Source organism: Piliocolobus tephrosceles, chromosome 2 (genome assembly GCF_002776525.5).
Source record: "Piliocolobus tephrosceles isolate RC106 chromosome 2, ASM277652v3, whole genome shotgun sequence".
Classification (NCBI taxonomy): domain Eukaryota; kingdom Metazoa; phylum Chordata; class Mammalia; order Primates; family Cercopithecidae; genus Piliocolobus; species Piliocolobus tephrosceles.
The window spans coordinates 142,241,847-142,263,545 of record NC_045435.1 but is presented as its reverse complement, the minus strand read 5'-3'; the positions used below and the strand labels follow the sequence as shown (position 1 = coordinate 142,263,545).

The following is a 21,699-nucleotide window of genomic DNA, read 5'->3' as shown; positions in this document are numbered from 1 at the left end:
TTCCGGCGCAGAGGAGGCGTGCTGAGTGTGCAGCTCTCCTCCTCTCCGTCCTATCATAAGTGTCTCGTCATTTTTTCGAGCCACATGCCCAGGTTCTGTAAAGTAGCGTGGGTGTGACAGTGGGACAGATTTCCAAATGGTGTAGCCCCCACCTCCAGCTCGTGCTGTCTGCTCAGGGCCGCCTCTGCTCCTGGCCTCCCCCAGCTCTGCCCTGTGCGGCGCTGCTCATCACCACGTGGGGCCTGGCGGGAGGTAAGCTGTCCTCCCAGGGGCCCGTGACTGTGAACTATGAAGATTTAAGAAGCCCTTAACCCGCTCAGAAAAATGACCACAAACAGAATTGTGAAACCGTGAAAAGACTTTCCAGGAGACACACCATAGGAAAGGAAGGCTGTTTTGAACCCTTGTAGTCATGGGTGGACTCGGTGCGCTCTTTGGAAATTAACGTTTGTGATCAGCCAGAGGAGCAGAACCTGGAACTCGGGGAGCTCGGCCTGCCAGGAGAGATACAGCAGCAGGGATAGAAGGTCAGTGGGAGCCACAAAACCCGAGTTCCAGTCCCCACTGTCACCTCACGGCTGTCTGACTTTGAGCCAGCTGTTAGTGAGCCTCAGTTTCTTGCTAGCAAACACACGTGTGCTGCCAGTTTCACCCAGCCAGTGGTCCCCAATCTTTATGGCACTAGGGACCAGTTTCGTGGAAGACACTTTTTCCTTGGATGTGGGGCTTGGGTATGGTTTCAGGATGAAACTACCCCACCTCAGATCATCAGGCATTAGTTCAGTTCTCATAAGGAGCAAGCAACTTAGGTCCCTCGCATGTGCACTTTGCAGCAGGGTTCGTGCTCCTATGGGAATGTAATGCCGCCACTGATCTGAAGGAGGCAGAGCTCAGGCTATAATGCTCGCTCCTGGCCGCTCACCTCCTGCCGCGTGGCCCAGTTCCTAGCAGGACATCGACCAGTATGCATCCACGACCCAGGGTTTGGGGACCCCTGATCTAGAACATTCTTTCATGTTGCAACAAACAATGACTGCATACCTACTGTGTTAGTTTCCTAGGGCTGCTGGAACAAAATAATACAAACTGGGTGGCTTGAGACAACGTTATTTGATTGTGTTTCTGGAGGCTAGAAGTCCAAAATCAAAGTGTGTGCATGGCCACGCTGTCTCTGACAGCTCTGGGAGAGAGCCCTTTCTTGCCTCTTGTAGCTTCCGGCATGGAAGGCGGTGCTTGTAGTTGCATGACACCAATCATCCATCCTTCTTATGGCCACCTTCTCCCTGTGTGTCTTCACCATGTCTTCTCTCTATGCATGTCAACCTCTGTCCAGATTTCCACATTTTGTTTTTGTAAGGGCACCAGTCATACTGGATTAGGGCCTACCCTAATAACCTCATTTTAACTTGATTACCCCTATGAAGACCCTATTTCCAAATAGCATCACATTCTGACATACTCGGGCTAGGATTTCAACACATCTTTTTGCGGGACACAATTTAACCCATAGTAAACAGTAACACCTAGTGAGTGCAGAATTGGAGTGCACGGACATTACCTTTCCATGCTGGCCGCTCTCTGCAAAGCCTAGCTGGAAATCAAATTTTGTCACAGTGTTGTGAGTATTTAGAAACCTCTGGCAGCACACATAAGTCCTGATCTTTTGAAGAAAAGTGTTCTGTAGGCACTGCACTAAGTACCCACATTCTTCGTGAGTAGTGGAATAAGGGAAAGACGTTCCCAGCAAAAGCAATAGCGTGAACCCGGCACAGGGTTTCACAGGGATGGGGCTGGGTGTGAGGGAGGCAGAGCTAAGTTTGAGGAGGTAGGTCAGGGCTAGCTTCCTAGGGGCTTTGGGTGCTGGGATAAAGTGTGTGAATATTAGCCCTAGGGAGCCAAGGGAAGTTTCTAGTCATGAGAAAAAGCAGTTCCAAGAAAGTGGCCCCTAGCTGCTGTGTCTGACTGGAAGGCTTCGGCAGGGACACAGGGCAGGGCTTTTGATCTTTCTCAGATGTATCCTGCAGCTCCAGAAGGCCTCCATGACCCCTTTCAGCAGCTGGGACCACTCCAGAATTCTAGCATTTCCTGGACATCCTCTAGGGCCTTGGACTGCACCCACCACATCACCCCTGCACTCTACCCAAGGTCCCGGATCTCTGAACCCCAGGAGTGAAGGGGCTGCAGATGCACAGATGGTCCCTTCCGGGGTCATGTCCCAGCTCAGGAACCTTAGACGATGGTGGTCCAGGAGCACACCTGAAGCATGACCTCCAGGGGAATCCTGCAGCATCACTCTTGCTGTTAACCAGGTTGCTAGGAAATACTCGAAAGATTCTAGAGACCCTCCCTACTTGCCCTCTCCCATTGCCCTTTGCTCGAAGCCCTCTCTACCCACACACTGCACCATGCCGTTAAGATGATGCCCTCCTGTCTACCCAGAGCTACAGGGCGGCTGCCAAGCTGCCTTCTCCCCACCTGTTGGAGGCATGTGGTCCTAAGGAAAATGCTGCAGGCATGTTAGGGTCGTTATCTTCTGTTCTCCTCTGTTGGGGGCAGACGTTCCTGAAGCCATCTTGTCATAGTGCCTAGATAATGTGTGTGTTGACCACAAAGAGATGTTGGCTGGCACATAGCATTCTCTTTATAGCCATGCTGGAGCTCTTGTAGCTACCTGGTGGAAGCATCCAGAGATTCCAGCAAGGAGGGAGATCGCAGATGCAACCACAGGCTTTAGGAGTCAGGAAGTTCTAACCAGAAAGTAGAAATATGTGAGGAATCAGTAGGGAGCGGGGTGACATGGTGCAGCCTAAACACCCCAACCCAACTGTGTGGGTGAATCCCATACCCTCCAGTTCGCCTACGGTATCTTGCACAAATGACTGCGCTTCGTGGGCCTTCGCTTCCTTATCAGCCAAATGGGGACCATAATAGTGCCTACCGCAGGGCGGCACTGTGAAAAGTAAAGCGAATCAATGATCGTTAAGCACATAGAACAGTGCCTGGCACGAGGCAAACCCTGGAAAAGGGTTGGTTACCTACAAAAACATACAAAGTGCAGGAATGGAATGTGAGTGACAGGGACAGTCTGCAAATTGAACTTGAAAGGACATCAGTCTCCAGGATGGTGGAAGGAGGCACCTCCATGGATATACCCAACATTGCCACAGATCTTTACTTCTTTATTCCTTTAATGAAAATTTACATTTCCCGCTTAGCTTTGAAAAAAAAAAGCCAGAACCCTTGAACAAACCACTCTAATACCCAGGCGCTGCCTCCAGCGGGATTCAAAGATGCTGGTGATTCCACTTTCCTTTGTGGGTCTTGTTCTGAAAGTCCTGCCAGTCCAGGAAGGCAGCCTGTTGCAGCAGAGAACCAAACCAGCAGAAGAAAGCGATCCATTTGCGTCGCAAACCTTGCCATTTAATTGGATTTCATAGTAGGATTGGGCTTTTCTGCTGCTTAAGATGGCCCTGGGAGGCCATGGGCGTGATCCTCCATATGGGCCACCACGCAGCATCCCGGGGAGGCGCTGCAGCTCCTGTATCTCCTGCCGAAGAGGGGCCTCCCTGGAAGCCCTGACCAGAATCACAGTTGGCAGCGGATGGAAGAGAGCCCCTTGCCCTTCTGCCTTGGCTGTTTTCCTCATCAGCCTGCCTCATACTCACAGCAAGGGCCCCTCCTCACCACCCAATTTTCGGCCTCTCCTCTGCTGGTTTTCCTTCCTGCACACTCAGAAATGCTGCTGAACATCCACGCTTCTTGGTGCTCCCCACAGCCGCCTTCATTACCAACCCAAGCAGGCCGGGGCTCTCCGTTTGCCACAGCTGGAAGATAATATATAAGCCATTTGAAGCCTCATGCCTATGAATCCAGCAGCCAGTATAATAAAACACCAGGTTATTTTGTGTTTTATTAACTGCCTCTTCCCTTCAGTTTGCATAATAGTGAGTTAGATTTACATGCCGTTAAGACGGCTGTGCATTATTTTTAATAGAAGGTGCGACAGGCTCCTCTCTCCCAGCCCTGGCGCGTGATAAAGTAACCTCATCCAATGTTGATGAAGATTTCGTTCACACTTGCTGGGTCTGGGCAATGTCTTTTTTTCCAGATGGATACTCTATTGTAAAATGATTTCCCTCCATAAGCTTGACTCTCCGTCCCTCTCTTCCGTGTCATCTTCCTATGAACCGGATAAACTGCCTATTAAATTTAATTACGGTCCGAATGGCCACACATCTTGATCTCATGTTCCCCCAAGTGTACTGTATTCCACCAACGTCCTTGAGGAAGGAATAAAATAAATCTGGAGGATGCATGTCTACTCTCCACAAGGAATGTCATGGAAGGCACAGTTGGCCACCATCATTTTTACTGTGTCTGTGGCACCTCGTGCAAACTCTCCTTCCTGGCTTTCCATGCAGACATTCAAAGCAAGAGCTAGTTTTATTGACTTCCTGTAGACTGATTTTAACTGAGGTGCGGAACTGAAGATATCAGTTTGAGAAACACAGTACCTCTCCTGAGCTGTTTACATTTGTCAGAGGACCAAACGCCAGCCTTTTGTTGGATGGTAAATTACAAATATCTCATTTTATCTGTAAATATCTTAATATGCATTCTAAATGAAAGAAGCTTCTGCAAACGAAAAAAAGCATCAGTGCCATTATTACCATCCTAAAATAAAATTATCTCCAACACCTAATAGCTCATATTTCTAGTTTTCTCATATATATCACCATCTCTTTACAGTTTATTTTTTGAATTAAAATTTAGATAAGGTTTACATCATGCAATTGGTTGTCAGTCTTCTCAGTATCTTAGGTCAGGTTTATTGCAGTATAATTTACATAATGTTTATCTTTTTTAGAGGTATAATTTGATGAGTGTGACAAAAGTATACAGTCACATAACCTGACCCCAGTCAAGATGTAGAACATTTCCACTGCTCCAAAGAGTTTCCTTGTGCACCTGTGGTCAGTCCCCACCTGCATTCCTGCTCCTGGAAAACCACTGAGCTGTTCTCAATCACTAGAGTTTTGCCTTTTCCAGAATGTCATATAAATGGAATCATTTTGTATGTGGGCATTTATGTGTGCCTTCTTTGGTTAAGCATGCTTCCAAGGTTTATCCATGTTGTAACATGTATTACAGTTTCCTTCCTTATTAACGCTACCTAGCATTTTCAATGCAAAGTTGTAATCACAATTTATTTATCCACCCATCAGTTAATGAGCATTTGGGTTGAGTTGCTTTCAATCTATAGATCTCTCTCTCCACTTGTTTTTCTCTCTTGCAATGTACTTATCGAAAAAACCAGTTCATTGGTTTTGTGGATTTTCTGGCATTCTGGATGTTGACAGCTGTACCCCTTTTGTGTAGTTTACCATATCCCTGGATTTCGTGAGGTTATATCTAGAGTCTCAGTTTGATTCAAGTTTGATTTTTGGCCAGAATGTTTCATAGGTGGTGGTGTGTTTTCCCATCAGGGCATCAGCATGACGGGTTGCCTGTTTTTAAGAGATTAACAAATACTGATGGTCGATGCTTAGAGCCATTCATTCATCAGTTAGAAAACGGTGAATCCTCATTCCTTCCTTGTTTGTTAGCTGGATAACTGCATACAGAGAGACTCCCTCTCATCTGTTACTTGATTATCCAATGGTACAGGAATAAGATTTTAAGCATTTTAAAAGGATGAATCCAGCTGGATGCAGTGGCTCATGCCTGTAATCCCAGCACTTTGGGAGGCCAAGGCAGGTGAATCATGAGATCAGGAGATTGAGACCATCCTGGCTAACACGGTGAAACGCTGTCTCTACTAAAAATACAAAAAGTTAGCCGGGCGTGGTGGCACACGCCTCTAATCACAGCTAATCGGGAGGCCGAGGCAGGAGAATTCTTTGAACCAGGGAGGTAGAGGTTGCAGTGAGCTGAGATTGTGCCACTGCACTCCTGCCTGGATGACAGAGTGAGACTCCATCTCACAAAAAAAAAAAAAGATGAATCCAGGCTGAAAAAAAATACAGCTGCTTCACCAACAAGCTGCCTGCTCAAGGCTGACATGTCACCCCCTTTAATAGGAAACACACTGAGTTTCTCCCCTCCTATAGTGCTTCCCGGGAACTGTATCTGATGACATTTTCTCTCTGTCCTAGAATTCCAGTGCTGACCATCGAGTCCGACTGGACCTGGGCCTCTGGGACAAATTCAGTGAACTGGCCACCAAGTGCATTATTAAGATCGTGGAGTTTGCTAAACGTCTGCCTGGTTTCACTGGCTTGACCATCGCAGACCAGATCACCCTGCTGAAGGCCGCCTGCCTGGACATCCTGGTATGTGCTTTTTTGAGCTCTCAATGATGGGGCTGGGGAGGGAGAGAGGACACTGTGGAGGGGAGGGGAGGGGACCAAGAGGCATTGAAGATCTCCAGAGGAGGTTTTGAGTTTCGACTCTAGCACTCACCTGACTTAGTAGATGGACTCACCTAGCCTCTGGCTCCTTATCTGTGAAATGGGCTGAATTCCCATCCCTCAGGCTCACTGAGCTCTGTGAAGCTCAAATGAGCTGAGGTTGGCAAACTCTACAGGTGAATGCTGGTCTGTTTCAGTCTTCCTGAATGTTTCCAAGTTCACCCCGGACACCCTGATTTTACAAGAAATAAAATAATCACATATGCTCTCAGGACGCCTGGCACCTGTAAGTTACTGAGTAACCATTGCCACTCTTCCTCAGGTCTGTTTAGCAAACAGGACACATAAACATTCAAGCTTCCTGTACGACCACCGCACGCAGGGACCTCTCTTAAGTGGGAGTGCGTTCGTGTGCTTAATTATAGTAACTGTATTTGCTTTGTAGAATGGTTTATACCCAAAGCTGTGAAAGACCTAATAAAAAGGCAATGCTTTTACAGCACTTCAAAAGCTGATGTTACTTTCCCTATGTTCTGATGCATCCCTGGGAGAGGCTCCACGGGCCTCTCTGCGTACATACGTCTAATGGGAGCTGCTCCCATCCAAGGAAAACAGTCCCAGCCTGAAGTCCCCACCAGGGAAAGACAGGGTGGACATCCAGCCTATGGAAGACAAAGTGTGCTGGCCCCCTTACCCTCTTTAAGGCTCTAGAAGCATAGCACGAGCAGGGCAGGGAGCCAAGGGGCATCAGATATCCCCTTTGTACAGGTGAGGAAACTGAGGCCCACAGACATGCTATGACTGAATATTTGCATCCTCTAAAAATGTGTATGTTGAAGCCTTAATTCCCAATGTGGTGCTATTAGGAGGTGAGACCTTTGGGGGGTGATTAAGTTTAGGTGAGGTCACAAGGATGGAGCCCCAAGATGGAATCAGTGCCCTTATAAGGAGATGAAGCCACCAGAGCTCCCTTTCTCTGCCTTGTGAGGATATAGCAGGAAGGCAGCTGCATATATAGAGGTGAGCCCTCACCAAGAACCCAGCCATGCCGGCTCCCTGACCTCAGACTTTCAGCCTCTAGACCTAGGAGAAGCAAATGTTGTTGTTTAATGGGCCAGGTCTCTGTTATAGCAGCCTGAACTGAGTAAGAACAGGAGGGCAGGGGTCTTCCCAAGGTCACAGATAGGGGTGGTGCAAGATCAGGGGTGAAGTGGGGTATAGAGCCAGGGTGGTACTGGGCTACCTCCAGGCCTAAGAGGATGTAAAAGAGGATGATGAAGCATAAACAGGAGCCCTTAGGGACAGCAGAGATGAGAGAGTTGTGGGCCACAGTGAGAGAACCAGCTAGACCACCAGAGAGTAACAGAGACAATTTGACAGATCAGTGATATTAACAATGAGCTATTAGAACAATGTACAAAAATTACTGGGTCTTTTAGTGCTTTCCTGACAAAAACTTAAAATGTAACAATCAGTAGAATTTCCCCTAAACCTCAGAACACTTCCAAGATATTAGCAGAGACTGGAGTTACCACCACAGTGTCTGAGTAGTCTGTGAGGTGACATACAGCAAATCAAGTCCACAGCAAGCAATGCTGTGTCATTCTGATAGCCTGTATCACGCAGCCACCCAGCAGGGCCTGGAGCCTTCCCAGTCCTCAGGTTCTGACCTTGATCTTCTCCTTGTTTCTTAATTCTTCTTTTGTCTAGTTGCCAGATGATGACAGTTTGTGATTCTCAGCCCCAACATATGGAGTGAGAGGTGTACTTTGAGAGCCTCCGGGAAAGTGGCTTGTTTCTGCACAGCCACACACTTAGTGATCAGGGTGCAGTCTCCACAAGATTTAAATCCCCTTCCTCAATTTAGAAATCCCCTTCCTGCCTCCAGCAGCTCTCTTTCCACATCTCAGCTTATACTGAATCCTGCAGCAGTCTTCCAGCCCGGTGGATCCAAGAATTAGCCATTAGCCCCTCAGTAGTCAGGTAGAACAGAAACCAATTTTTGTGACCTTGGCCAAGTTATTTAACTTCTCTAAGCCTCTGTTTACCTATGTATAAAATAGAAATGCAAATCATTAAGGCATTAAATAAGGTAATTACTTAAATGGGATTAACTATATTAACAGCTGTAATACCTAGCATGCAGCAGGTACTTAACCAATGACGTTGACAAGGCCAAAGCTGGGTTAACGTGGGTAATTTCAGCCCTGTGGTGGGAATCAGGAAACTTTTAACCACTCCTTCCTGGGCCATGGGGGTGAGGAGTCTGGATTGGGGTGCAATAGGCCAGGGAGAAAAAATGTCCTGATAGTTAAAGGGCAAAGACCTCCAGTCACACAAGACAAAGCTCGAAGGAATACCCATTTGGCCCTTGGCAAGAGCTTGTTTCCAAGAATTTGTAGCAAAGGCAGTTAATCACAAGATCCTGCAAGTACACAAGTTCAAAGAGCATATTTTGAATGAGGATGTTAACTGGCAGAGCTGTTTAGAAGAATCTTCTTATCTAAGTCATTGATATGTGGATAGAGTGGGACAGAGAAGCCGGGCGGATGGACAGACAGACCCAGGCTGAGGTTATTCTCAGACCCTAGAAAGGAAAACCCAGGCTCTCTAAAGGGTCACCAGCCGCGATTGAGTGTGGTCTGTTCAGAGCCATGTGTCTCGTTGTGTTGTGTGTGGTCTCTCAACAAGACAAGGTAATATTTCTGACTGTACGCCTGCCGGGGCCGGCACTTTCACAGGAAGATGCGGTCAGCTGTGGGACACGCAGCCGAGGCTCTCCGGGAAGGGTTGATTCAGAATCATGAGGTGAGGGCCCTCATGATACAGGCAGAGGATGGAAGGCCTCACCTTTCCTGCCCTTGCTCACCTTGCAGGGGAATTTCCCATCCTAGCCTCTGCTCGGTGGGGACCCTTTGGTGGGCAGCCCATAGCCCAGCTTCCTGCACGAGAAGATTCTGAGGCCACACTTTGAGTTTCATGTTTTCCCACAGGAGCCGAGTAACCAAAAATGTCTCTATTAAGATAGGCAGACTCTTCACAACCACTGCAGATGGGTTGTTTTATGTTTCTTTCTTCACTCAAGAGTTGGTAGCATCCTAGGGCTGTGTTCAGGCAAGTGAGGGAGTCCTGGAGCAGGAGTGGCCCCTTCGCCTGGCTCTGCCCTCATGTTTCCTTCTTTTTCAATCTCCTTTGTCTCCTTTATGCCTTTTCTTCCACCCCCTCTCACCTGCCTCTTCTCCTCTGCAATAATTAGGATCAAGTCTCTCTCAACTTAAAATAAAAATCATAAAAATAAACCTTGAGGTGGTCAGACTTTGGTTTCTCTGCCTCTTCTCTCCCTCCACCCCTCTTCCCTCCCTCCCTTCCTTCTCTTCCTCCTTCCACAAATATTTGTTGATGACCTACTGTGTGCTGGGCACTATTCTAGACCCCGAGGAGGCAGCAGAGGGAACCAAGCTAAAACCCCAGCCTTCATGGAGCCGACCTTCTCCTGGGGGGACACAGACAATAAGGAAGCAGATACACGGATTAGACAGCGTCTTACGTGCAACAAAGGAGAACAGAAGCAGAATCTGGGATGGAGCACAATGAAGGAGGGCTGGGGCTTGTTTCCGTAGCTCAGACACAGATGGCGTTTGAAGAAACCTGAATGAAGAAACAGAATTTCCCATTGTTTCCCAGAAAGAGCCAGGCCCAGGAGAAGACCCTGATGGGCGGGGTGTGCGGGTCCTGGGGAGCCTAGAGAGAGTGGAGGTCAAAGGCCCTGGGGCAGGGGAAGCCCCGGCAGGTTGGAGGAAGTGAGTGTGCCTGGAAGGGAGTGAGCCGGGGGGGACGAGACCTTCGATCCCAGAGTGGGGCCTGTGATCGTGCACAGATTCTCCTTCTTGGTCTCCTAAAGAGTCACTGGGTTTTGAGCAGAGGTGTACCGCGGTCTGACTTTTGGTTTAAACGTTCACTCTGTCTTGTCATGCAGCACTGCGTCAATATTGCTTGAAGTCATGATTCTCACACGTATTTACTGAGCACTTACTTCGTGGATGTGTGATGGCAGAGTGGAGAGTCCCTGTCCTGTTGCACTCTACAGTCAAGCTCTCCAGCCCCGCCTGGCCTGCCCCTACTTTTGCCACAGTATTTATCTCCTCCACTCACCCCCACCCCACCCCACTGCACCCCAGCCTGGCTCCACACGGATCCTGCTCCCCTTCAGCTTGCCCAGCTGTTGAATGTGGGCTCTGAAACTAGCTTGCCTGCGTTCCAAATCTGGCTCTGCTGCTTACTAGCTGTGTGACCTTGGGAAAGTTGCTTCCCTCTCTGAGCCTCAGTTTCCTCGTATTTACGATGAAGATGAAGATGGCAATAGCAGCTTCATTTCAGGCTCTAGAAAGCATGAAATGAGGTGGCACGTAGAGCTTGGAACAGTGTGTGGCACCCCACAGGCCTCAGTTACGGCAAGTGTTAGTGTTAAGTTGCACTACGCCCTCAGGGCTCCTGTTATTGTCCACATTTTGCAGGCGAGGCAGCTGAGGCCCAAGGGGAGGCCAAAAACCCATGGAGCTCCCCCGAGAGAGTTTCCAGCCTCTGGATAAAGGAGGGCAACATCGCTTTTGCAAAGTAGAAAACCTTGAGCAATTTTCGGATGAGAAAATGACTTGCTTTGCCAGGGTTTGTTTAAAGACTGTGGTGGAGAATTCATTAAGTAGCTGTATTTTTTACAATGAAATTAAACCCTGTGGGAACACAGTGAGGGATAATGATCCACTTGTGATTCTGAAGACAGGGTTTTCATAGCCGCCTGCGTGGGCAAATGATGGGGCAAGCTGGTATGCCACAGTCACGCGTGGGTGGTGCAGCCAGGCCACTCCGCAGAAGCCAGAGGGGCCTTCCTTCCTGGACCGGGGCTCAGGCCGTCTTGCCTCTGCTGGGGTTGCCGTCGTAGAAAAGCCATTGCCTGTGTTTCTCAAAGCTGATTTGAACTTCAGAAACGCGACTGATTGTATTTGTCAATATGGGAGAGAGCTCAGAGAGGCAAAGCGACTTGCCCCAGGTCGCACAGCTGGTAAACAGTGGAGCCAGATGTTGAACACAGGCGAGCTGCCCTCAGAGCCCACATTCAACAGCGTGGGCAGGCTGAAGGGGAGCAGGGTCAGTGTGGAGCCAGGACGGGGTGGGCGGGGTGGGTGAAGGAGGTAAACACTGTTGTAAAACTGGGGCCAGGGCAGGCGGGGTTGAAGAGCTTGACTGGAAATTCGAGCTGTCCATCTGGCCTAACGCACAGGGGCGCCTCTCGGCTATATCACCTCCTGGCGCTGCCTCGAGCCTCAGTCAAGCTCTTTCTTGAACCAGAGCCTTTTTACATCCCATTCCCTCTGTCTCGATTACCCGCCCTCTTCTCCTCACATCCTTCCTGGCCTATTCCTCATCTCAGCCGACATGCCATGTCTTCAGAAAAGCCTTCCCCCACCAGCCACCCGATTCCTTCCGCACACCGAGGGTCTGTCCCAAGCTCTTAAGGTATAGCGTAATTACAGGTGCATTCCCCAGCAGCTTCTCCCCCGGTCTCTTGTCTCAGTGAGAGCAGGAACCATCTTAGGGTTGCTCGCTGTGGCAGAGTTCCAGGCTCGATAGGAGGATTTAGTGAATATTTGTGAACGAATGAATGAGCAAATGAATTAAAAGTCAAAATTCAAATTCCAGCATATATGCTGCTTTTGGAATGTCACGCCTGTTAAAGTTTCAAGATCTAAAGTCTTTCCCTACAAGACACATGACTTCCTGAGTCCTGCCACCCACCCACTGCCCTTACTGCCCCCAAGGAAAATATTCCCATGCCAGTCACAGCAGCACCTTGCTTCTGGTGACGCAAAAGTGATGGCCTGTGTGACTTCAAAATGTGATTTGTGGCTCCTTGAGGCCCTGGAGACCATGCAGCTGTATTGCCATGGAGGGCCGTTCCCATGTGAGCCTGTCCCTCCCTCTCCCCTTCCTGGGCACTCAGTAGAGACGAGAGCCCAGGCTGGTGGGGAGCGAACTCTGGCCTTGGAGTCCCACAGCCTGAGCTCAGCCTTCACCATTGCGCCTGGGCATCTGTGCCATCATGAGGAGGCCCTGGGTCTCTCCTGGCCTCAGCTTACCCACTCGTAGATGTGGCACGATTACCGCATGAGGCACCAGGAATTGCTATGGGGTAGCCAGTGTAGTGGTTAAGAGGGTGGGCTTTGCAGTCCAACTCCCTGGGTTCAAATCCCAGCTCTGCCATGTAGGAGCTGAGTGAACTTAGGGAAGCTAACTTACCTCTCTGAGCCTCAGTTTCCTCACCAATTGAATAAGTAGAATAGTAGCTCCTCCCCATTTAGGTTGCTGGAATAAAGAATTGAGTTAATTAGTTCCTGGCGCCTAGTGAGTGTTCCTCTAAATAAGCCGTAATCGTCAGTCTTGAGTAAGCCTAGGCTGCCTTTGTGAAGTGTTGTGTCTGAGTGGCCAGGCAATAGCACCTGGGGCTGTGCCGTCAAGTTCAGCAGCTACGAGGCAGTTGTGGCTCATGAGCGCCTGGAAATGTGCCTGGTGTGACGTGTGTATTGCAAAATAAACACTGTCTTTTAAAGACATAGTATTTAAACACGTATAATATCTCCTCAATGATTTTTTGTATTGATTACATGTTGAAACAAAAATAATTTGGGTACCTTAAGTTAAAATAGATTATTAAAATAATTCCATCTATTTCTCTTAACATTGGAAAACAATGGCTACTAGAGTGCTGGTCTACAAAACAGAGACAGTGACAGTAACAAGGCTCTCCTGCTGCTTCTAACCTCTCTATTTTCTCCTCAGTTAAGGCAGGCTGGCTACAGGTCCCATTGGGGAAAACGTTTTGTTCCCATGAACTCATCACAACAGGCACTATGTGTGCTGCATGTGTCATTGTTATTAGTATCTCTACTTAAACATTGTTACTAGTATCACTACTTAAACATTCCCACAGGCATATGAGGATAGATTGTCAAATCAGATCAGGATCTGCCCACATGTTGCCAAACACAATCAGTGTAGAGTGACCAAGATGGGTGAACAACCTGAGCTTTCTCCTTTGCCTGAAAACTGGGCAATCCCTTGATGCCTCCCTCTGAGGTTTACAAGATAGAAGAGAGTCTGATGAAGGAATTCAGTTTGTTCATTCAAGAAATATTCATTAACCACCTACTGCGTGGAGGGCACTGTTCTAGACATTAAAGACACAGCAGAGAGCAAGACAGGTGTAAACAGCAGTCTCATTCTTAGAGCTCATATTCTAGAAGGGAGATAGGCCAGGAAACTCAGATCATGACAACTGCTATGAAGAAAACAGGGTGGTGGTTTGCATTGTGGAATACTACACAGCAGTGAAAAAGAATGAACTATTGCTGTGTACATTCCTGTGGGTGAATCACACAGAGATAATATTGAGTGAATAAAATCAGACACAGAAGAGAATATTCTGTATAATTCCATTGATCTGAAGTTCAAGAACTTGCAAAACTAACTTGTAGGAATAAAGGTCAAAATAATGGTTACTTTTGAGGAAGAGGTTTGATTAGGAGTAGTCAAAGGAGCCAGTAGGTGCTGGAAATACCGGTATCTTGATCTAGGTGGTAGTTGCACAGGTATATGGTTAGGGAAAATGCCTTAAGCTGTACTCTTGAGATTTGTGTACAGCTCCAGGCTTGTATGCTATATTCATCATCTATTGCAGTGTAACAAAATACCACAAAACCTAGCAGCTTAAAACATAAGCATTATTATCTCCCATAGTCACAGTGGTTCAGGAATCTGGTACTGACTTCATTGAGTGGTTCTGGCTCAGTATCAGTCATGAAATAGCAATCAAGACACCAGTCAGAGTTGCAGTCATCTAAAGAATTCCAGAGGCCGGAAGCTCTCTGCCTCCACAATCACTCATCACATTTGTCTAGCAATTTAGTGCTGGTCATTGATGGGAGGACTCAGTGTCTTTCTCCGTGGACCTGTCCATGGGGCTGGATAACTGTCCTCTTGAAATGTCAGCTAGCTTCCCCCAGAGCAAGAGATCAAGAAAGAGCAAGTAAGAAGGAAGTGACAATGCTTTTTGTGACCTAGTTTCAGAAGTCACATACCATCACTTTCACCATATTCTATTTGTTAGACGGAAATCGCTAAGTCCAGGCCATACCCAAGGGGAGGGGAATTAAGCTCTACCCCTTAAAGGGAGTAAGATCAAATACTTTTAAACCACCACATGTTATACCTCAATTTTAAAACAATGTTATTTCTTATTCCAAAAACCAAAAGCATGATGGGATGGAAAATAATGGGTTTTAGAAAGCATTTTCACTGAGGCTTTAGAGGAGGTGACATTCAAGCTGAACTCTGAGAAGTGAGCCATGTGAAGATCAGGGAAAAGCACTGAAGCCAGAGGGAAAGGCAAGTGCAAACACTGCCTCAGCAGTGCGTCATTGAAGCTTCACAAAGCAGACCAAGATGGCCAGAAGTTTATAAGCAAAGGAAAGGAGAAGTAGTTGAAGTTGGCAGGGTAGGGAGAGGCCACTGAGGCCACAGAAAGAAGTCTGGATTCTATTCTGAAGGGGACTAGAAGTCATTTGAGGAGCTTTCTCCTCTGATGAACATTTTGGACAACATGCTCTGGCTGCCGTGGATTGACCACGTAGTACTCAAGCAGGAATGGAAATCAGGGATCACGTCAGAGGCCCTCACCGTGAGAGAGGCAATGGCAGCTTGGTGGACAAGTCCCTGGTTCCGCCTCTGGGGTCCCACATCATCAGATCCTTCCAGGGTTCCATTATCAAGCAGGCCTCCCCCAAGACACACACACAACTCGCACTCCCATCAGAAGCAGGAGAGAGATGCACAGTCGTCTTTGCTGACGGCAAGAAGAGAAGGTTCTTTTTGCCCTGAGGAGGATCAAGTTTGACTGTCAACTGGAGCTTTGTGTTGTCCAACAGGGCCCGGCTTTGGTGAGAAAGCCTGGCCTAGGCTATTTTTACCCATCTCGTGGGGCCTGGATGCTCGTCTTTCCAGATAAGATGCCTTCCTTTCAAACAAAGAGTGTTTTAATCCTGGAGAAGTACTTGGTGGTTGCCACTGGCATTTGATTTTAGTGTGACAAAATGAAACGACCTGGGTTCTCTCCAGAGACAGAACCAGCCGGAAGCAGTGAGAAGGATGCCCGTTTCACATGGGGGCCGTCCTGTTTCAGGCGGGGGCCGGGGCAGGGAATGGAGGCTCCGCGGATGAAAGAAGACATTGAGCAGTCTTCCCCCTCGGGCCACGTGCGTTCCTGGAGGTACCGGTTGTACTTGGTTTCAGCTTTGAACTTTCCAGGAAGAGAGGCAACGGAACATGGTTTAAATGCCTCATCAGAATCCAAATACATTCTAACTTTTGAGGAGGAAAACCTTTTCGAATAGAATAGTTAGAAACATTTGAGGGCTGCCGTTTCGATGTGGATTTCTAAGTGAGTTATTGGCAATTTGCAGAGTCCTAAATCCTGGTCTTTTGTTCCTTTCCGACAAATCTCTGGATTCTTTCATTTTTGCCGGGGACAGATCTCATGCATTCATTTCTTGGCAGCATGTTAAAGCTGCAAAGACTTATTTACTACCCATTTGGTTCCAGACTAGAAATGTATCCGGGGATTTGGGGCCCATAAATATTGAGCACACTACCTGTGTTGTTGTTGTTGTTGTTGTTGTTGTTGTTGTTGTTGAGACAGGGTCTCTACTTTGTCACCAAGGCTGAAGCACAGTGGCGCGATCCCAGCTCACTGCAACCTCCCCCTCCCAGTGCAAGTGATTCTCCAACCTCAGCCGCCCCAGTAGCTGGGACGACAGGTGTGCTTCACCAGGCCTGGCTAACGTTTGTGCTTTTCGGTAGAGACAGGTTTCACCATGTGGGCCAGGCTGGTCTCGAGCTCCTGACTGCAGATGAAACATCCACCTTGGCCTGCCAAAGTGCTGACTGTGACTGTCGCTTGATAACCCCCCGCATAGGCAGTATTTCCTCATGTTTCTCCAGGTAGTTGAAGGAACATCAGGCTGGGGATTGGAAGACCTGTATTCTAGGCTCTAGCACCATTGCTTGTGTGATGTTGGGCACCACACTTTATCTCCCAGCGCTTTCAGGGGAAATGCGAGGCTTTATGCCCAATGACTTCTGAGTGTTCTTACTGCTCTGACGCTGGGAATGGCTACATACCCCATCAGTTACCAAGGTGAAGTGAAACAGGTCACCCAGTTGGGACCCCAGAGGAAATGGCTGGGCTAGCTCAGAAGGGCCTCTGGGCAAGTATCTGGGAGGTGAAAATAACCAGCCATCCAATGAAGAGACATCATGGTAGTGTTCTGATAACCACTCACATTAACGGTCAATTGCTGATTCACTTTGCCACTGGATCATATAGTAGGAGCATTAAGAAGTTTGACGACATGTCCTGATTTAGATATCTCTACCACCCCTCCCAATATAAAATGAGGTTTCGTTTCCAGGCCACAAGCTCTGCACCCCTCTACACCAGGTGGGCCACCGTGAATAGTTAGCAGTTATGTGTTGCACAGAAGTGCCCAGTAAGGCTGATATCGAAGTCAATACTGGGCTAAAGGTGATCTAACCTTAGAGAGTGTCTAGGTTTGAGTATTGGCATGAAGAGAGAATGAGGCAGCTATGGAGCAGTGGTTAAAAGCACAGGTTCTAGAAAAAGCCGAAACCCAATCATTCTACTAGCTTATGTGACCTAGCATAAGCTATTCAGATGTGTTTCCCCAGCTAATAGTAACAACTCATGGGTTGATAGGAGAAATAATACGCTAGTGTTTAGTGACGGTACCTGGTGGGTGATGAGTAAAACATTAGCTCTTACTGTATGTGGGGGATGAGGAGTGCCACTCATTCACAGCTTTCCTCTTGGAGTTTTAACCAATGACACACTGAAGTCAGACTTTTAAAAAAATATACTAACGGAGACGCTGCACCCTCACTCTATAGGAGGTCCTGGTGCCTTCCTCCGTATACACGCTGGAGTCCTTTGTGTAGGAAGAAGGCTGGCTTCTAGGTCACTGCCTTCTTGGAGATTTAGAGAACCCAAAAGCATGTGACCGTTGCAGTGCAGCTGTCCCATCGAGGTTCGTGTGGTCCAGCGGGTGTGAGGCTCTTGTGGATCCGCCACCACTCAGAGAGGACTGACTTCCCCGCGGGAAGTGTCCTGGTCCCAAACCCCCAGTGTTTCCCTGACAAGATGAGAGATTTGACGGAAGTTTTTTTTTTTAGGAGACCTGATGGGAATACGGGCAGGATGCAGAGGGCTTTACTACAAGGAGTTCCCTCCTAGGTAGGGGGTCCTGTGTCTTCCTCAGAGGCCACTCGTCTCTGCACATGGCCATGTAACAGGAATGATGCAGGCCTTTCCGATCACATCTGTCCTCCTGCAGGTTGATGCTGAGGTGGACATTCACAGGGCTATACCCAGTCAAATTAAGTGCCAGTATCTGGGAAAAACTCTCAACTTCTTCAGCCTACTGAGTTACTCACTTTTGATTTACTTCTCTCTGTGCTTCAAGCAGCTCTGAAACTTTTTCAAAGGGAAAAGTCAAGTATGGCAACCTGGTCGGCAGAGACCTTTTACCGTTGGTGCAGAAATGTGGTTCTGGGTGGGGAAGTGCTCTGGAATGCACAGAGCTCCTTACCAGCGTTTAGGCTTAATAGGGCAGTGGAAACATGAGCCAGGATTGAGTGTGGACAGAAGCAAGGCATTTTCAGTTTGTTTTGCTCTGAGTGAGGCTTAGAGGCACAGGGCAGTGAGCAGGAGTCTCCTCAGTAGCTGGCGCCCCAGGGGGCCAACAGGGTTATGTGTCAAGCATACACTGGGTGGGACTGGGAGACGCTGGCGGAGTGACTCAGGCTTTTTGCCTATAGAAATCCTGCCAACACTTTAGGGTTTGATTGAAATGCCACCTCTTTATGGATCTGCCCTTGATTTCCTCTTGGCTATTTCTGAGCTTTCCTTCTTCTGAACTTCCTAGTACCTTGCTGGTTTCCCTCACGTGCCTTGTATTGTAGCTGTCTGTGTAACTATGCGATCAGAGGCATCATGGGAGAGACAGCCTAACTTGGGTTTGAGTCAGATTCAGTTACATGTTAACTAGGTGACATTGGGCACATCATAAGTCCTTCATTTGTAAAATAAGAATAATATTCATTTTACCAAGCTGTTTGAAAGATTGAATATAGGATATGTACAAAACTTGATATATACTCTGCATTTAATAAATGATATTGTCATTTATTGTACACTGTAAGCTCTTAAAAAATAGAATCTTATTTTTTTTTTTTTTTTAAACCTCCAGCACCTGGCACAGTGCCTGGGACATACTTAGGTACTCAGTAAATGTTTATTTGAATCAAATAATGAATTACTTTTAAAAAGATATTTCTCAGAATTTCCTGTGTCCTGTTTAGTATTTCCTAAAAAACTTCAGCCCCTAGGTTTTGACTTCTGTAGTCTCTTAATGAAAGAGCTAAAGAAGACATTCAACATGTGAAAGGGGGACACACTGCCCCATGTGATGTAAGAGCTCCTTGGAAATCTTCATGTTATTTCCTGCTTACATCTGATTGATGATTTCAGGACAGGCTGGCTTAGAACGTCCATCATTTTTTTTTTTTTTTTCCCCTTCCAGATTCTTAGAATTTGCACCAGGTATACCCCAGAACAAGACACCATGACTTTTTCAGACGGCCTTACCCTAAATCGAACTCAGATGCACAATGCTGGATTTGGTCCTCTGACTGACCTTGTGTTCACCTTTGCCAACCAGCTCCTGCCTTTGGAAATGGATGACACAGAAACAGGCCTTCTCAGTGCCATCTGCTTAATCTGTGGAGGTACCAACTATGTAGAAAAGCCTCATGAAATTCCATGAAGAACAGTTTCTACTTGCCAATTTGTGAAAAATTCCTCATTTCCCTTTCGGAGTTGTTTACGTGGGAAAAGTTGTGAATAAAGCCAGGCATACATGCCTGGGTTCACTGTAGTTTTTCATGTTGTTACAAATTAACTAATGGTATTTGGGATCCTTCTGCTCAGAAAGAAATCCCAAAAAGCTATTACTCCAATTGCCACAGGTTTTTTTTTTTTTTTTCTTAAATGTAGGATCAGACTATTGTAAAATGAATTGCCTGGGGACATTTGAATGATGACCAGGGACTTGTATGTGCTGTTTGTTATTTAGTGGGTAGGTATACAAGTATTTGGCTGGGCCCTCCCACCAACCCTTGGAGGACTGGGATAAAATTTAGCTTTCTTCTCTGTAGTGACCCCTACTGGCCTACAGGAGGCTGAGTCGTAAGTGGTTAAAAAGTAATGGCTTTAATTAAGGAGCCGATTTACTTTGTGCTAAAATAACCATCCTGCTCAAGGTTTTAATTCAGTTCGGTAGTGACACCTTCTGGTCACAGGAGGTAATTCTTTCCCTGGGACAAAAGCAACCAGCCATCAAAATGTTTATACAACCAAGGCGGGTGGTTTTTTTTTTTTTTCTTTCAAGTACCACTGCTTAAAGCAATTGCGTAAGTCTGCAAATTTGTGTATGTAATTGAATTACCAAATTAATGAACTCAGTAGGAATAAGGAAACAAGGAAGAGGGGAAAAGGGCATAAATCCTGATTTTATTTAATACTTTATTCCTGGTATGTAGACCGCCAGGACCTTGAGGAACCGACAAAAGTAGATAAACTACAAGAACCATTGCTGGAAGCACTAAAAATTTATATCAGAAAACGACGACCCAGCAAGCCTCACATGTTTCCAAAGATCTTAATGAAAATCACAGATCTCCGTAGCATCAGTGCTAAAGGTATGTCTTTGTGCTCTCAGTACTGTAGTCACACAGTGGACTTGAGGGCCTTACCAGGTTGTGTTGCTTTATTCAATTCAGGATGTTTAATGGTTGCTTTTTAAGTTTTGGAACTCACTTCTCATTGAAATCAAAAGAAATAGTATCCCCCCCACCCACCCCACCCCCCCAAAAAATGCTCAAATCTTACCCTATTCAACTATCTTAATGATTGAGAGCTTTAAAATTTGACTGATTAGAAGGACATTGTTTTCAAGAGAATGTACTATAACAGGCTAATTGTGTAGGTTCATACATTTAATTCCAGCTTTCTACACACCTCTGGCTGATGTAACCTTGACTCCAGTTTTTTCTGAATATCTAAACCTTTGTTAAGTTTCTCTCAATCACTTTAGCCATTGCTCTTTTGTATATAGGCAGATTTCCTTGCACACTTCTAAGCAAAGGAATTCTTGCCTTCCTAAGAGGTATAAATATTCTTTGCCTTGTGATTTTCTGTTTATGTAGCAACTCAAGCAATTATAGAGGTGCCTAGGGCTATATCACAGCTGAATGTTAACAGTAAGGTTTTTCTATGTAGAGACACCACTCAGCAGCTATCCCTGGTACCAAATGGGTTATTGCCATTCTCCTTTCCCCATCAGACTACTTACTCTGCCTCTGAAGATGTTTGCTGGCCAAGGAATAAACTCTGTATTTCAGAAAGTGCTTCAAGGCACAGGGAACTTGTTTGACAAGCAGTCTTAACTCTTGAGCTCCTTCTAAGAGGTCTCCCCGATGAGCATTCTGAATTCATCCTTGCATGGAATTAAGAGAAGTCAACAGCAGATACCAGTGTGGTTGTGAATATGGTATCTTCGATTTTTAAAAACGAGGCTGTTTAACTTAATACTGTCATTCTGTATAGATGACTAGTGATATCTAATAGAATTTACTGCAATTACAGAAATAATCTGTACTGTCCATTTCAGTAGCCACTAGACACAAGAGGTTCTCGAGCACTTGAAGTGTGGCTTATGCAACTGAGGCACTGTTTTTCTAATTTTATTTAACAAACTTAAATTTAGCTACCTAGTGGGTACTGTACTGGACAGAGTGCTGCTAAATCAAGTTGTTAATAATAACCGCACATTGTCAATTCCTCTGTTTGTGGGTAACTGGCATCAACCTGTCTTTTTCAAGATACACTTCTTTCATCAGGAACTTCTCTTTGTAAATTGTTATTTCCTGAAACGAAGACATCAAGTTTAAATGTCACCATATCTCTGCTGCTTTTCCATAAAGTAAAAATGTTTTAATGGTGTAAAATAAGGATGGCCTCTGGGAGGCAGTTTGCATAACTTTCTGTTATCAAAAGGAGCAATCGTATCAGTTACTGCTTGCATAAAAGACGAATAAAGTTCTA

General features: G+C 46.6%; 1 protein-coding gene across 2 annotated transcripts in view; it reads left to right on the top strand.

The window, feature by feature from the left end:
- RARB (retinoic acid receptor beta) overlaps window positions 1-21,699 on the top strand; it is a 254,988-nt gene that overhangs the window by 231,449 nt on the left and 1,840 nt on the right. For both annotated transcript variants that reach the window (XM_023207282.3, XM_023207281.3), the window contains exons 5-7: window positions 6,156-6,332; window positions 19,118-19,322; window positions 20,136-20,294. In XM_023207282.3, the coding sequence (XP_023063050.2) occupies window positions 6,156-6,332; window positions 19,118-19,322; window positions 20,136-20,294 (541 nt within the window). The remainder of the gene's footprint in view (window positions 1-6,155; window positions 6,333-19,117; window positions 19,323-20,135; window positions 20,295-21,699) is intronic.